This window comes from Mus caroli, chromosome 3 (assembly GCF_900094665.2).
Source record: "Mus caroli chromosome 3, CAROLI_EIJ_v1.1, whole genome shotgun sequence".
Taxonomy (NCBI): domain Eukaryota; kingdom Metazoa; phylum Chordata; class Mammalia; order Rodentia; family Muridae; genus Mus; species Mus caroli.
The window spans coordinates 126494301-126509782 of record NC_034572.1 but is presented as its reverse complement, the minus strand read 5'-3'; the positions used below and the strand labels follow the sequence as shown (position 1 = coordinate 126509782).

Here is a 15482-nt window from a genome sequence, read left to right as displayed (position 1 = left end):
AGCCCTGAGGAGTGTTTAAAGGCCTTGGGGATGTCTTGGTGGCATGGTGCTAAAACAGTAGCCGAAAGCTCCTATCTTGAGACATAACCGTGAGGCAGAGAACTTACAGGGAATAGCCTGAGTCCTTTGGAATCTCAAAACTGTCACAGTGCCACACCTCTGCCAACAAGGCCAAGCCGCCCAAGCCTTCCCAGACAGTTAGAGCTTCTGGAATCAAGTATCCAAATGCATGAGCCTAGAGGGTTCATTCTCACCAGTTCTGCTGCTTCTTCCCCGCAGACCTGTGGCCATATCACAAAGCAAAGTGGATGTAAGCCGGCTTCTTAAGTGGCCATGGCCTTTCAGTCTCAATACTGTTTCAGTGTCCAAGGTTTCTTCTGACACTCTAGGCATATAAAGTCAAAAAGCAACTTAAGTGTTTCTAACATACAATAGCACAGAATTCACATTGCCATTCCAAAAGGGAGGGAGGAAATACTGGACCAATACAAGACTGAAACACAGGAAGCCAATTCCAGGTACTATAGTTCCATGTCCAATGTCAAAGGCTTAGATGGCTTCACCTTTGTACCCAGAGGATTGCAACTCATTTCTCTCTCTTCACTTCATTCTACCCAGTGTCTATAACTGTCCTTGACAGGTGTCTCATGGCTCTGAGGTCTCCAACATAATCCAGGCTTCACTTTCACAGTTTTATAGAGCAGCCTCTCTCCAGGCTTCCATGCAGGGCCTCAGCCGCTCTTTAGCTAAAGAGGAAGATTTTGAGACTCATTAACTCTTGTATTCTTCATAACGCCAAAGTTAGACCATGTGCTGCCCACTTGGGACGGAGCCTGGCTTCCTCCTTGAACTACATCTGCAAAAGCTTCCTTCATTGCATTTGGGAGCAAAAAATTCCTCAAGTGTTTTTTTGTTGTAAGTCGAAAGCTTAAAAGGGCAATTCTTTTATTCCATTTTGCATAAGGCCTGTCCTCATCTTTTTTAGCACAAACAAGCCTTAGTTGCAACATTAAATTTCCTGGTGCTCTTTTTCCCTTCTAGCTGGACATTTTGTATTTTTTTATCCCATTTGTTCTTTTTCACTGTAGATCAACTTAGCAGTGATTACTAATAACCATGGAACATAGTATTAGCCTCCATTGAAATCTCCTCAGCCAAGAAAAATTGTCTCATTACTTTTTAATTTGGCCTCAGACAGGTTCTTAGGAAAAGGGCATAAAGCAGCCACATTTATGAGCAAAAAAATAGCTCAAGAATGGTTTCTAGCGCAGTTGCTAATATTGTTTCCCTCTGAAACCTCTTGTGCTGGGGCGTTCATAGTCTGCATTGCTCTCAGCATGGTTGTATTTCAAGCTCCTACTCGGATAGTCTGCTGAGCCTGTCTTACAGCATTCAGCTGCTCTCCTAGTCCAAAGTCTTGAAAAAAAAAAAAAACAAAAACAAAAACCCAGCATGATCAGGCTGTCATACCTCCAACAAGGCTGTATTTCCTAACCCTTCCCAAATGCTTCCAGCAGCTGTGGCCCAAGTATTCAAGTATATGAGCTGCTCTCATTCAACACCACGGGGAGAGGGTGATGACTTAGTAAGGACTCAGGAACACGGAAGCTGCATTTTCCAAATACAGAATCTAGCACAGAATCCGAGCGCCCACGGATGCTTTAGCCCATCCAGTCTTATTTCCCAGTCATAGCTAATCCTCTTGAAGATGTGTTAAGAGGGGAGAATTGCTCACATCTTGTTTGTTTTCAAGGTTAGTCAGTGGACCAGGCTATGTGAACTCGCCATCCCTTTGGCTGTAGAGAATTTTCTCCAAGAGTCCTCTGAGCAACCCCCAACTATCCCTGAAGAAATCCTAGAGCTCGAGAGGAAGCTCAGCGAGCCTGTCAGAGTACACAATGATGACAAACTCCGAAGACAGAAGCTGAAGCAACAGAAGGCTGCTGGCAGTGGGCCTCCCTCTGGGAAAGGGAAAGCAAAGAGCAAGGCAAGTGCACAGAAAACAACCAAAGACTTGGCTGCTTCCTCCAAGAGTCTGGAACTGAAGGTGGCGTTCTCAAAGCTCACAGTGCAAGAAGATGCAGCTGCTAGCAACAGGGAGCCTTCTCACATCAGGAAAGCAAAAGCTGCCGACCTCCCGCCTCTGGAGCACGTGTTTGCAGAAGGACTGTACTTCACTTTGGCAGACATCGTGCTTTTGCCCTGTATTCACCACTTTTTGGTAAGGATGTGTCTGCAGTCTTCATGTTACTGTGCGTTTCAGTTTGATAAGTTGCTTGGGTTTGTGTTTGGTTCTCAGCAAATCTCCTGTCTGTAAAGTGGAGGCTACCCTAGGTTCGTGGTGGTCTCCCTCCAAAGCTGCAGGTGTTGAAGGCTTGGTCTCCAGCTTGTAACTTACTCGGGAGATGGGTAGAGCTTTAGGTGCGGCCCATTGGAAGGAAGCTGCAGCAAGCCGTTAAGCTGGATGCAGGCATGGTGGCGCCTTCTGTTCCTTTTGCTGCTTTATTTGCATGAGGTCTCCTCCCCAACACCTTCCCACTGCAGCGTTCCCTGCCACTACAGGTTCAGATAACAGGCTCAAGTGACCATGGACTGAAATCTCTGGAACTGTGTGGCAAATAGACCTCGGTCTTACTAAGTTTATTATCTTGGTAACTTTCTCATAGTGATGAAAATCTGATTAGCACACTCTATAGTGTGATCAGTGTAAAGGATGAATTAAATTATGGTTAATTTTCAGTTACGAAATGTTAGTAATTGATATTATTATTAATTTTAAGTTTATCTTTATAAAATAAATTCCAATTAAAAAAACAAAAAAATGACTAAAAATTAAGAACAATTGTCAGCTTTATTTTATAATAAAATAGTCAATTAAAATGCTAACCATTATACTGGGTAGTATCAAATCACATTTTTTTCCCTCTAATTTGAGTACTTCTCTGTAAGACTGCATGCTTTTCAATGATGTGGGGAAATTTACATGTAAAGTTTTCTTTCCGAGTAAAGTTTATTTGCCTGTCTCTCTGTCTGTTTACATACCTACCTATCTCGTCCTCTGTGGAAAAAGAACTGGGTGATTTACTATCACGAACACAAGAGACTAGCTTTCGCAGCCTTCCAGTTGGTTCTTAGTGGCTGCCGTTTTCCTAATTTGAAGCACGTTCCCTTTTTCCCTAGTAGAGACCCAGAAACCAGATTTTAGTCTGTTTATGTATCAATCCTGTTTATATATCATTAGACTTCTAATGAAAATCTGTACATTGGCATTGGTACAGTATGGAGAAATTGCTACTTTCTTAAGGACTCTTTTGTTATCTCTGTTGTCCAAGGTGAAATGAAACAAGAATGACAAGCAAATTATTTCAGAATTAAGCAACATGGAAGGAGGTAGAATTGGGAACTGTTTAGGCTTTAACTGGTATTTTAAATGTCCTCTGGCTGTCTTTTCCCAGTCAAAAGATTTTTGGTTTCATTTATTCTTGACTCTTCCCTTTTATGAGTATGAAAAGACTTTTTTAGAGTGGTTATACATTATGAGAGACATAGTATTCATGATTTCTAATTTCTCAAGAGTTTATAGAGGCACTTTCATTTTAAACATTATTGAAGGTGAGTTTGTTGGGAGTTTTGTAAGTACTCAGAATACAGTGATGATCAAGGCAGTTAAGATCCCAGACTTCACTGGAGCTAATTTTCTAGTTAGGGAAATGAAGAAATGAACAAGTAAACAAACAAATAATATTTATATAAAATAATGGTAAGTGCTACAGGGAAAATAAGAGTATTTGATTTTTAATTCAAGAAAGCAAAAGACAAATTGGATTCACCTGCATGAAGGTGACTTTAGATCTTCCAGGTGGCCCCATTCATCTCAGGTGATTTGCATTTCATTTTAGATAAATTTAAATGTTATTTACCTGATTGGGATTAATCAAAGTCAAAGTATTTCTAATTGACTGGATTTTTTCCATCTCTAATCAGGTAGGATATCAACTTGACTATTACTGAGTAACTCTGATGTTGCAAAGGAACAGTAGGTTTAAAATAGAGCAATACTGGCTAGTGAGATAGATGGCTTAGCAGATAAATTCATGTGCCTTGTGCAAGGCAGAAGACAAACTGAATTCCATCCATGGCACCCACAGTGGAAGGAAAGAACAGACTTCTGAAAGCCATCCTGTGACATCTACAAACATGCCTTGGCACATACATGCCTGTGTTGAAACACACTCACTATCACATACAATAAGTTTAAAAAACTGTTAAGAAACAGGATGAAAATATGTACTTATCCTTTTCTGCTATGTGGTTTTGAGGCAGACTCATCCGTCCTATGTAGCAGAGGATGACTTTGAACTCGTGATCTTCTGCCTGTACCTTCCAAATGCTGGGGTTACCAGTGTGTACCACTACAGCTCAGTGCGCAGTGGAGGAAGGACTCAAACCTGGGGCTTTATGAATGCTAAGCACGCATTGTCAGCGAAGCTATATCCACAGCCCATTGTTTTAGTGACAGTTAACATATTTTCCATTATTCCTTTATATTTTTCCTAATCTGTACTTTGATGTTGTTTCTGTCATGTTTTGTGTGGTGGATTCATCATTTTTAGAGCAGATATGTTGCCAGACTTTTGTGCTGGAGTGAGTGCAGGACATCAGAATCAGGATCAAGTTTGTGATCAGTAATGAAGACATGAATTTGCATTAGGAGTGTCAAGCTAAGCCAGGGTCAGGGTAATTAGCCCTAGACTTAAGGTTGGGGCATGAAAGAGGAGATAGATTTTGCTAAGTCAAGGTTTGGATGAGTAGAGTGGGGAGGGTTAGAGACATAGGTTCCGCTGAGCAGATGCTGTAAGGGGTCTAGGATAGTGGTGTGCCGAGGTGTTGCCATGAACCTGCTCCAGTCCTTGCAGTGCGGGGTCCTAAGCCACACAGTTAATTTCTCATGGAAGAGGCCTGGCAGCACCCTGTCTTATTCGAAATTGTAAGAGTAATGGATAAAGTACAGAATTCTTAGTCCCACTCACTCCTTTGATTCATTGATTAGACCTCCCCTATTAGGAAGTATATTAAGTATTTGGAAGAAATTGTAATGAATGAACTAAAAAGGAATGAATTGACGTGCAGAGCTCAGAGCCCCACATCTGCTAAGTAAGCTAACTACCACAAGATATATCCCATGCCCTTCTTTTTAATAGGAGTTCTTGTCATTCAATTACAGTTCATGTTCAAATAGAAGGGAAGCTATCATATCCACCTAAAAATAACAACAGAGCAGAAGAAAAGAAAACATGTCTAATTTTAATGTATCATAGTTTTGTTTACTTTTAATTGTCATACACAGTAACAGGTTTCTTTATGGCACTTCCACACATACACTGCTGGTGTTGACCCTCCTCCCACCACTCTCCCAATCCCCACCCCCATACCCTTCCTTCCCATAGTAGTGCCTTCCTGCGTTCATGTCACATATAGCTGCTGGTCCCCTCAACCCTTGCGTTTTCTCTTCTCTTAAAACCTCCTTTTTCTGCTCTGTGGTTTTCTTTCTGCTTTTGTGACTCACACTCAGTTTTGTGTGGTCCAGGGAAAGATCTAAGGGTGTCATATTTTCAGTTTCGAATGAGTTAGTTTGTTAAGTCTACAGTAAGTAAATAGAAGACTATGTAGCAAGTAGCAGGTAAGTACACAGATAGCAAAACTCATCAAATCAAGTGCTGAAAACATCCAGCAGAAATGACTGGAAAACCCCTTTGAGGCAGTTAGCCAGGGAGAGTCTGGGGTAGAGCAGAAGGTCTCCTTGGGTGAGGCTTCCAGGTAAAATAACAAATGGAAACAGGGCTGACATCATCATGTATGCTCACAACATCCAGCAGACACTGACTAGGGAAGTCAAGGCAGTCAGCTGAGTTCTCAATAGAGCTTTCTCATCACGGCTGGATTCCCATGGCTGAATTTTCTGCTTCTCTTTCCCACTGTAGGTACTTTTGAGAAAAAAATTTTTTCTTCCAGTAATTTAGATTTTTATTATTTTATAAAGATTTTTAAATTGTGTCTCTGTGTGTGTGTGTGTGTGTGTGTGTGTGTGTGTGTGTGTGTGTGTAGGCCTACATATTGGTATGTATATATATATATATATATAGGTATCCATGTCAGAAGAGGGTATTGGATCCCCTAGAGCTTGAGTAACAGACATTCAAATGAGTACAGAGACTTGCCCATTTCTTCTAGATTTTCCAGTTTTTTGGACTATATGTTTCACAGTATTCCCTAATGATCGTCTCGTTTGGAGCAGTGTTGATCCTGTCCCTATAGCTCCCTGTTCACCTCTTATTCTGTTGCTGTTGGTCTCTTTCATTTGGCTTGACTAATGGCTTGTCCATCTTGCTACTCCTTTTAAGAACTGTATCTTAATGTGGTCATTCCTGTATGTGTGCTTTGAGCCTCTATTCTGTTATGTCCTGCCCTCATCTTACAACTTCTTGCCATCTAGTGCATTTTAGCTTGGCTTCCTCTGTTTCTAAACCCTAGAGTTGGATGCTTGAGTAGGCAAGATTTCTCTCATTTTTGTAGCTGTAAACTTTCCTTGTAGGGAAATCTCAAACTCTGGCAAAATGTGATATATATTTTCTTTGATTTTAGAAAATTTTTAATATCTTCCAGATTTCCTCAACGATCCTGTTTATTCAAATCTGTACCTTTCAGTCTCCAACTCTTCCTGTAGTTTCTGAGATTTCTTTTGTAGTTGCTTTCCAGTTTTATTTCACTGTAGTCTGATACTTTTTTTTTCCTTTTTTTTTTAAATTTTTTTATTTATGGGCTCTTGCTCTGTGGCCTATAATGGGATCAATTTAAGAGTAGTTTCCATGCACCTCTGGAAAGAATGTGTGTTCCTTATTTGTTAGATGGAATATTTTATAGTTCTCTGTTGAAACCAGTTTATACTACGGTATAGTTTAGCTTTCATGTTTCTTTGCTGATTTTTAGTTTGGAAATAAAGGTGGGAGTTAAAGTCTGCTGCCGCCATTGCATCAGTACTTTAGTGCCCATTTGTGCTCTTCATCATGAAACTGAAAACTCTGATTCAGTGCTAAAGTACTTAAGATTCTTACATCCTCTTGATGGACTCGTCCCTTGGTTAGTATGCACTTGCTCTCCTATCTCTTCTGTTAGCTTTGCTTTGAAGTCTGCCTTATCGGACAGGAAAGTCCTCACGCCAGCTTGCTCACAGCTCATTTGCTTGGTCAGTTGAGTCAGTGTTTGGGCATTTTTACCACCTAAGTGTGTTTCTTACAAAAAAGAAAGAAAAAGAGAAAACACCTACTATTTTTTTTTTTAGTTTAATCAGTCCGCATCTTCTTAGTAGGTGAATCCATTTGCAAATAAAGTCATCATTGAGAGAGACATATTATTTCCTTGGTTCGTTCTTCCCATTGGTTGGGTTATCATTACCTGTATTCTTTTCTCCTGTTCAGACTCAGTCAGCTGTGTTCAACGCAGTTGATGTCTCATTCTTTGATCTCCTCTTGCCGCATTGCCTCGAGTGAACTTGCCTTTCTTTCTCTTCCTTGTAAGTTTAGGGCTTGCACAGAGCTGCTGTGGTGGCCATGATTTGCCTCACTCGGTGTTTTCCTTGAACTGCTTTCATTTCTCCATCCATTCCAAAAGATAAGATTGCCCTTTACGGAGATCCTGGTTGACAGTTATCTCCTTTCAGGGCTTGACCTAGATCATTTCCTGCTTCCCTGGCTTGTAGAGCTGCTCATGATTCTGATGCTTCTGCCCGTCTGTGAGTTGGCGTTTCCCCTGTAGGTGTTGGTGTTGTTTCGTTGCTTTGCATTTGCGGGAATCTTGACTGTGAGCTGTTACACAGAGATTCTTTTCTGGTCATTACTATTAAGGAATTCTAGATGCCTCCTGATTTGATGGCTGTCGCCTTCTCTGTGTTTAAGAAGTCTGTTACAATTTTATTGAATGAATTGTCTATGCATTTATATTTTATCTCAGAGCCTTTTATCTTTACTCTTGGGTTTGGTCTCATTATGTATCTTGGAAGCTTTGGTCATATTTACACATCAGAATTTATCATTGTCCTGATTTGTCTTCTGTCCCTGAAATTAAACATTTGTTTTCTCATTTGGTCTTGCTACTTGTTGATTATGGGAGGAGTGGGTAGAGGAGAAGGACGAGGAGGAGGAATGTGTGTGTGTGGTGTTTTCCTGGGAGCATGTAAGTAGACATGCGCATGTGTGTATGAGTGTAGAGGCTAAATCGTGGCATTGGGTTCTTCCTTAGTCACTGTACTTTTTCGAGACCGTCTCAAAGCCTGACACTTAGTGAAATTTGGCTTGTCAAGCAGGAAGCTCCACTGTCTCTGTCCTCGCAGTGCTGGGATTTCAGGCATACACTGCTGTGCCCAGTGTTAGACCTAGCATTGAGGAACTGAACTTGGGTCTTCCTGCTTGTGGAGCAAGTACTTCACCCACTAACTAACCATCATCCCTCTAGTCTCTGGTAAAGTTCTCTACGGTTTGTGGGTTTTTAGGAGTTTTTTTCGGGGGAGGTTGTGTTTTGTGAATTGACCCTTTCATTTTGAGAATTTGTTTGGTTCTTGTTTATAGTCTCAGTTTTCTTGCTGATTTTTTTCTCTGTTGTCTTTAGATTTCTTCTCCATTTCATGCACTTTGCTTACTTTCTTGTCTGGGTCCTGAACTGACTTTCTTGCCTTGTTCATCTGCTTTTTTGTGTTGTCTGCATGGTCACTGACCCTTCTAAATGTGGGACTCTGATGTCCTTTGACATTTCAGTGCTCTCACTACCTTTGGTTCTCATTATTTGGGAGTTGTGAGTTTATGAAAGAGTGGAATTATTTTTCTGTGTTTTAAGTTCAATTCTCTTAACACCTAATTTATTTCCAGGCAGTTAAGGATTTTATAAAGAAGTATAAATTTTTTGGCTCCCACAGTGCCTTATAGATAGCATTTTTTAAACATTTTAATCTAATTCAAAATGAATAATACATTTTATAAGGTATTAAGGACTAGCACACATTTTCCTCAAGTCTCATGAATTATTTATTCGTGGAAATTTCCATTGATTCAGATTATGATTGACTAGGAGACCTTGGAAAACAAAATCAGGATATGGATAAAATATAGGCACAGAGGCTGCCATAGTTACCTTTCCCCATTCTTAATATTTATCATTTTATTTTTCTATTTTTGCTTCGGTGAAATCTCCTCCTTAACCCATCAAGCATGCTCATTGTTAGTATGTGCTTACATTATTTTCTAATAAAATGTAAATATGATGGTATACTATAGGGGTGATAACTTTTACTAAAGAAAAGCAAGTTTAGATAGTTATTAATCAAAATGGGGCTGTAAACTCTATTCTATATTTCTCTACTAAGCTAAAAATTTTCCTTTACTACTAAAAATACCATGACCGTGGATACTTTATAGGCATAAAATTGTGATAAATTTAAATTATTACACAATTTGCTTAAAGCTCAACTTACTGCTTTCACTATTAAGCAGTTGGAGATATTTATAAGTATATATTAACATGTTTGGTTTTCATATAGCACTGTCCATTTAGCATTCTATACTTAGCATATTGAGACCCTCCCAGATATAATGAAAGCCAGAGACAATGGAATGTATTGTTAGCCATGATTTATAGTCGAAAACGTGTGCAAATTAGAAGGTGATTAGAGAGAGGATTAAACTATGACAAGCAGTGGGATGAACTTAATACAAGCTGTAAATAAGCTGTGAGTGCTTTCACATCTGTATAACAGTATCACTGGGCTGTAAGGAGCTACCAGGCTGTCTTTCCAAGTAGTTTCTCTTGCACCACATCCTCACCCTCTCTTGTGTTGTGTTTTGGAATTTTGTTATTCTAATAGCTATGTAGAGGTGCCATCTTAATTTTCAATTGTCTAATGATATATGATGATTAGTATTTTTATGTTTTATAATCATATATACAACTTTTAGGGTAAGGTATCTCTTTAGAAATGTGTCCATTTTGTAGTTTAGCTGTTTATTTTTTTATTATAAGTTTATTCTAATGCTTATAATTTTTCCCATACAGTGTGTTTTGATCATAGTCTTTACTCCCCCAACTTCTTCCTGAACTTTTCCATTTCCTACCTCCCCAACTTCATTTTTTAATCTATCAAAAAAAAAATCAAAACAAATTAAAAAAAAATCAAACTAACAATACAAAACAAATAAGCAAAAGGCACACAAAAACCATGAAGTCCTCTTGGTGTTGGTCTACCGTTCCTGGTCCCGGGACTTGCCCTGGAGTGTGTTTGGTATACCTCCATCATTCCATCAGTCACTCTGGGAAATAGCATCGTGGTTAGGGGGGGAATATTGTGCTCACTTTTTCTTCTCTGTGCTGGGATTACATCTGGCTTGATTTGTGCTGATCTTGAATATGAATATATATTCTCTCACAGGCTCTGTGACTCATAAGCATCAGCACTGTCATTTCTAAAAAAAATGCTGTCTCCTTGGAGTCACCTACAACTTCTGCCTCCTTCCTGCACAGATCCCTGAACCTTGAGGGGAGGGGTTTGATAAAGACATCCTATTTAGGGCTGACTGCTCCAAAGTCTCACTCTCTGCCATTGTCCTATAGTGAGTGTCTGTGTTAATTACCACCTACTACAAAAAGAAACTTCTCTAGTGATGGCTTGTTGTTGCACTAATATACGGGCATAGCAATATGTCATTAGTCGTTGTTTTATTGCTATGTTCCTGTAACAGAACAATAGTCTCGGCTTCTTGGTTACATCAGTAAGGTCAGCTGTAGGCTCCATCTCACGGAGTGAGCCTTACGTCCAGTTTTTACAAGTTGTTGGATGTTCCCATGGCATGATTGTACTGGTGTATTCTCTAAGCAGGTCACTGTTGTAGGTCACAGGGTTCGTAGCTGGGTGATTGATGTTGGTGACCTTTCCCCTCTGGTAGCATTCAGAGTATGTCCCAGCACCAAGAGTGCCAGTCGGTAGACATGAAGCATCGAGTTAGGCACCAGCTCCGTCTTTCTGTGCTTGATGGCATTCGAAATGTCTTCAGCAATACCACAGTAGTGAAGAGTAAAGCCGGAGAAGACACTCCACAGAAGATATGCAAATGACAAATAAATAGGAGGTATTCACTGTCATTAATCATAAGGAAAGGAAAACGAACATTATTATGAAGAACTTCTGAATGCCTAGAATGTTATGGCAATGGCAAATGTTGGCAAGAGAAAAACTGGGGACCAGTACAGTGGCTCGGTAGGAGAAAGCATTTGCTGTGTAGGAAAAAGGAGGAGCCACGCCAGCCTGATGACCTACATCTATCTCCAGATTGCAGTGCAAAGGAAAAACTCATGAGGGTTTTCTGATTTCCACACATCTGCCGTGGGTAACAAACAAATGCCTGTACTCAAGCACATGTATCAGACACAAAGAGTAACAATAAACAGAAATTAAAACTGGAGGAATTGGAATCTTCACAATGGGAATCTAAGGTGGTACAAGTACCATAGAGAATGGTTGAATAGTTTTAACCTACCAGTTCAGTTCCTGATAGGCAATACCTAGAAACATGCCAGTGTCCCTCAAATACTGAATTACCAGTTACATAGTTACAGTGGTTCTTCACCATGACTATTAATAAAGGAAGCAAAGTACTTAATGAGCTTAGCTATATGAATGAGTGTTGGCGACATAATGCTAAATGGAAAAGCACGAATACTTCTTACGATTTTATTAACTTGTATAAGAAGCATCATTATAAACTTGGAAAACAGATCACTGGCTACCTGCAACTAGTTGTGGGCACAGAAGTTTACTGCAAACTGTTACAGCGTTGTGGTGTCCTAGAACTGGATTGTGGTGGTACTTGCACAGTTATTTGAATTTCCCAGAGTTCATTTGAATTGTACCTTTGAGATGTGTAAGTTTTATAATCTGTGATACTTCATTAACATTGTCATAAAAATCATATTATATATTTCTAAAATACCCCCCCCTTTTTTTTTAAACAGGTAATTATCTGCAAGAAATTTTCAGAGAAGCTGGAACAGTTTCCACTACTAATCTCTTGGTATCAGAGGATTCAGGAAGTGCCAAAAGTCAAAACAGCAGCTTCCAAGTGTGGGATCTACTTTCTGTATTTACCAGAATTGCTGAACTCTGCAAGTAAACAGCCCGTGAATTCTAATGAAGTAGCAGCTGTAGATGAGCAAAGTGACCCTTTATTTATAGGAGGACCAAGACCGACTATGACCAAGTTGATGGTATTTACCTTGTTTTATTACAGTTTTCTTTTTAAAAAAAAAAATATCCCTTTGAGCATACTTTCCCAACTAATAAATCATCTTCTGGCATCATCAATTATGCATCTTATTTATAGCTAGTCAGGTCTTTATTTACCAAATAATGTTTCTGCTAGTCTTGTTTTCAAGTCAAAATACATAGTTTAAAGTAGTACTTTTTTAAAAAATAAATAAATAAATATTCATGGTGTGAATCAAAATGCACATCCTATCTGGTCATTTTGACCTAAATTTCCTGTGTTACAGAACTTTGATTTCTGTCTTTATTTTGGTTATTTATTTAGTTGCTGTTTCTTGGTCTGGTTTATTCTGATAAACATGATGGTCTCCATTCCATCCATTTTCATATAAGTGTCATGCTTTCATTTTTTTTAACTTAAATTTTTTTTGAGATTTCATATATGAGTATTGTATTTACATCATTCCTGCCTTCCCTGTCTCTTCTCCAGTTGTGTGTGTTACTCCATCTCTCAAATTCATGGCCTTTAATCTTGTTGTACCTACATGCGTGCACACACACACACATACAAAACAAAACTCCACTGAATCCATTTAATGTTGCTTATGTGTGTATGTGTTTAGGGATGTCCACTTGGGTTGGATAACGTATCAGGAGACTTGTTCCTGGGGAGATGGTTTCTCTCTCAGCAGCCATAACTACCTGTAGGCTTTCTTCTAGTGATAGGGCCTTATGGTGTGAACCCTATCTGTGGTTGGCTTGTCAATTGATTGTCATTATGCAGGTCTTGTTTTGGTAATCAAATTGTTTTGATTTCACAGATACAGCCTCCTTGCCATATAAAGAAAACACTATCTTGAAGAAAATATACTAGCTCCTACATTTTACAATCTTCCTGCTCCTCTTTCAGTGCTCCCTGAGCCTTAGGCATTACATTGTAGTTGTATCAACCAGGATTGGATTTCTGCAATAGTCTGCATATGCTACAAAAAGAAGCTTTTTTTTGATTAGGGGTGAGGTTACCCTGATGTGTGGTTTTTAAGGTTAAGTAAGTATTTAGAATTCACATGAGCAGTAAGGTTCTCCTGTAGCATTCATGACCTCAGTTTACTGCTTACAGTGCTAGGCATGAGTTCTCTACCATCGAGCAGACCCTAAGTCCAATTAGGTAGGTGTTGGGTAACCACAAACTGAATACGCTGCTATTGCGTTTGTGCGTATCTTTCAGGCAGGCCATCTTTGTGCTTCGTGCCTCTACAGCTTAGTAGAACGGTTGGTTACTTCTCCCTCACAGTTTACATGGTTCCTACACAGATACTGTTAAAGCTGGTTCTCAAGGAGGAGGCTTCTGCGTTAGTTCTAGTTTAGCTCCTCCAAATCCTGGGTCTGAAGTGTGTGATGTCTTCAACAGTCTGGTCTTGCCTTTAAGTTCTGGGAGGTGGCCAAGGGCAATGGCAGGAGCCTGTGTTGTGGAGAGATTGGTGATTTAAAGGTAAATAGAAAAATACCTCAATTTACTTTCCAAAGTGTGTATACTTGAGGAAGGTACATTTTGTTGTAGTATCTCAATATGGTGTATTTTTTAAAGACCATAAAGTGGGAATAGGATTGAAAATGAGTAGAAACAAAGTCAGAGTAAAGGCCATAGAAAGGAGAAGAGTGATCTCAGACAGACGTGTTGTTTAATTTTCTACATCTGTAATTACATCTGTATCCCTAGTAAAAATGATTGTTCTTTCTTTTGGTAACCAAATTCAATGAGTTTTCATAATGGAAAGCAAACTCATGAGTAACTGTTATAGTTAAAGGTGAATTATCAGCAGTTCTTACTGTGTTTTACTTGCCTTGATATATTTGGTTTTCTCTTGCAAATGATGGAAGTTCATAGTGTTTTCCACTCTGGCCTTACTTGTGGGTTCAAGTGATCCTCCTGCCTTGGACTTTGTAGTACTAAGACTTAAAGATGTACACAGCATCCCTGGCTATAAATTTTCCTTCAAATAGTTTTCCTGTAGATGATAATATCTGAACAGTGGTCACTTATGTTGTGGGATGTGGACTCACATTCTGTGATTAGAGAAATACATACATCTATGATTGCCATGCCACTGTCTATAGATTGAATAAATGTCAGCTTTTGGTGAGTTTGTTGCTGGTTCGTTGGTTCGTTTGAGATATGGATATCATCATAACTCAGGCTGGCCTACAACTACTGATCCTCTTGCTTTCACTTCCCAAGGGCTGGAGTAAAGGAACGTTTCACTACACCTGGCTTTAAATGAACAAAGTGTAACATAGGAAAGAACCTAACAGACACATTTAATGAAATAAAAAACAATTCTTTAAGTTTTTTGAATCAATTAGAGATACTACCATCAGATAAACTGATAGGGTGATGTGTGAGTTATGTCAGCAGTTTTTAGGTACAGTAAATGTAGCTTGCAGTTTAAATAGATGGTTTTCATGTATAGAGACATTCATGAACAAGGGAAGGTCAGCATTTTTAATAGTTTATGAATATATTTTGATAAAATTTTATTTTCAAGTGACTTTTTTCTATTACAGCATTTATTTTAAGCATATAGTACTTTGACTGCATGTCTGTGTAAGTACTACATGACTGCCTGGTACTAGAGGAGATCAGAAGACATTGAATTCCCTGGAACTAGTGTTGTTAACAATGGTTGTGAGCGACCACGTGTGCTGAGAACCACACCCAGGTCCTCTGCAAGAGTAACAAATGTTCTTAACTCCTGAGCTGCCTCTCCAGCCCCTGCCTTGGATGTTTATTGGCTGATTACTTGTAAATGTTCTCAGCCTTACTTTTATTACCACAATTAAAAGATAATAGCAATGTGCTGATTTTAAAATGGCATTTTCTATTTTTTTATAACATTTTGCATTTTTTTTATATCACTAAATATTTTGGTGCACATGTGATTACTTTTAATTGCCTTTGTCAGTGTAGAAAATAGAAAACAGGGCTTTATCAGTTCACTAACCTGGAACCTCCTTCCTTCTCTAGGAAAAAGGCATTGAAGCCATGTTTTCTCCGCACCCTTGTCCTGCTTGGACCCTTGACTGGAGTAGTCTTCCTGCTGCCGTCAGCCCGAAGGAAGGTGAGCTTTGCTTTGCTTGTTGATGTAAGGTTTGTGTTCACTGTGATTATTCCCTTCAGAGC

At 39.2% G+C, this 15482-nt stretch overlaps 1 protein-coding gene across 5 annotated transcripts in view; it reads left to right on the top strand.

The window, feature by feature from the left end:
* The window catches only part of Gstcd (glutathione S-transferase C-terminal domain containing), a 103500-nt gene that overhangs the window by 7853 nt on the left and 80165 nt on the right, over window positions 1-15482 (top strand). For all 5 annotated transcript variants that reach the window (XM_029475262.1, XM_029475263.1, XM_021157657.1 and 2 more), the window contains 3 exons: window positions 1754-2221; window positions 12052-12303; window positions 15327-15420. In XM_029475262.1, coding sequence (XP_029331122.1) covers window positions 1754-2221; window positions 12052-12303; window positions 15327-15420 — 814 coding nt within the window. The remainder of the gene's footprint in view (window positions 1-1753; window positions 2222-12051; window positions 12304-15326; window positions 15421-15482) is intronic.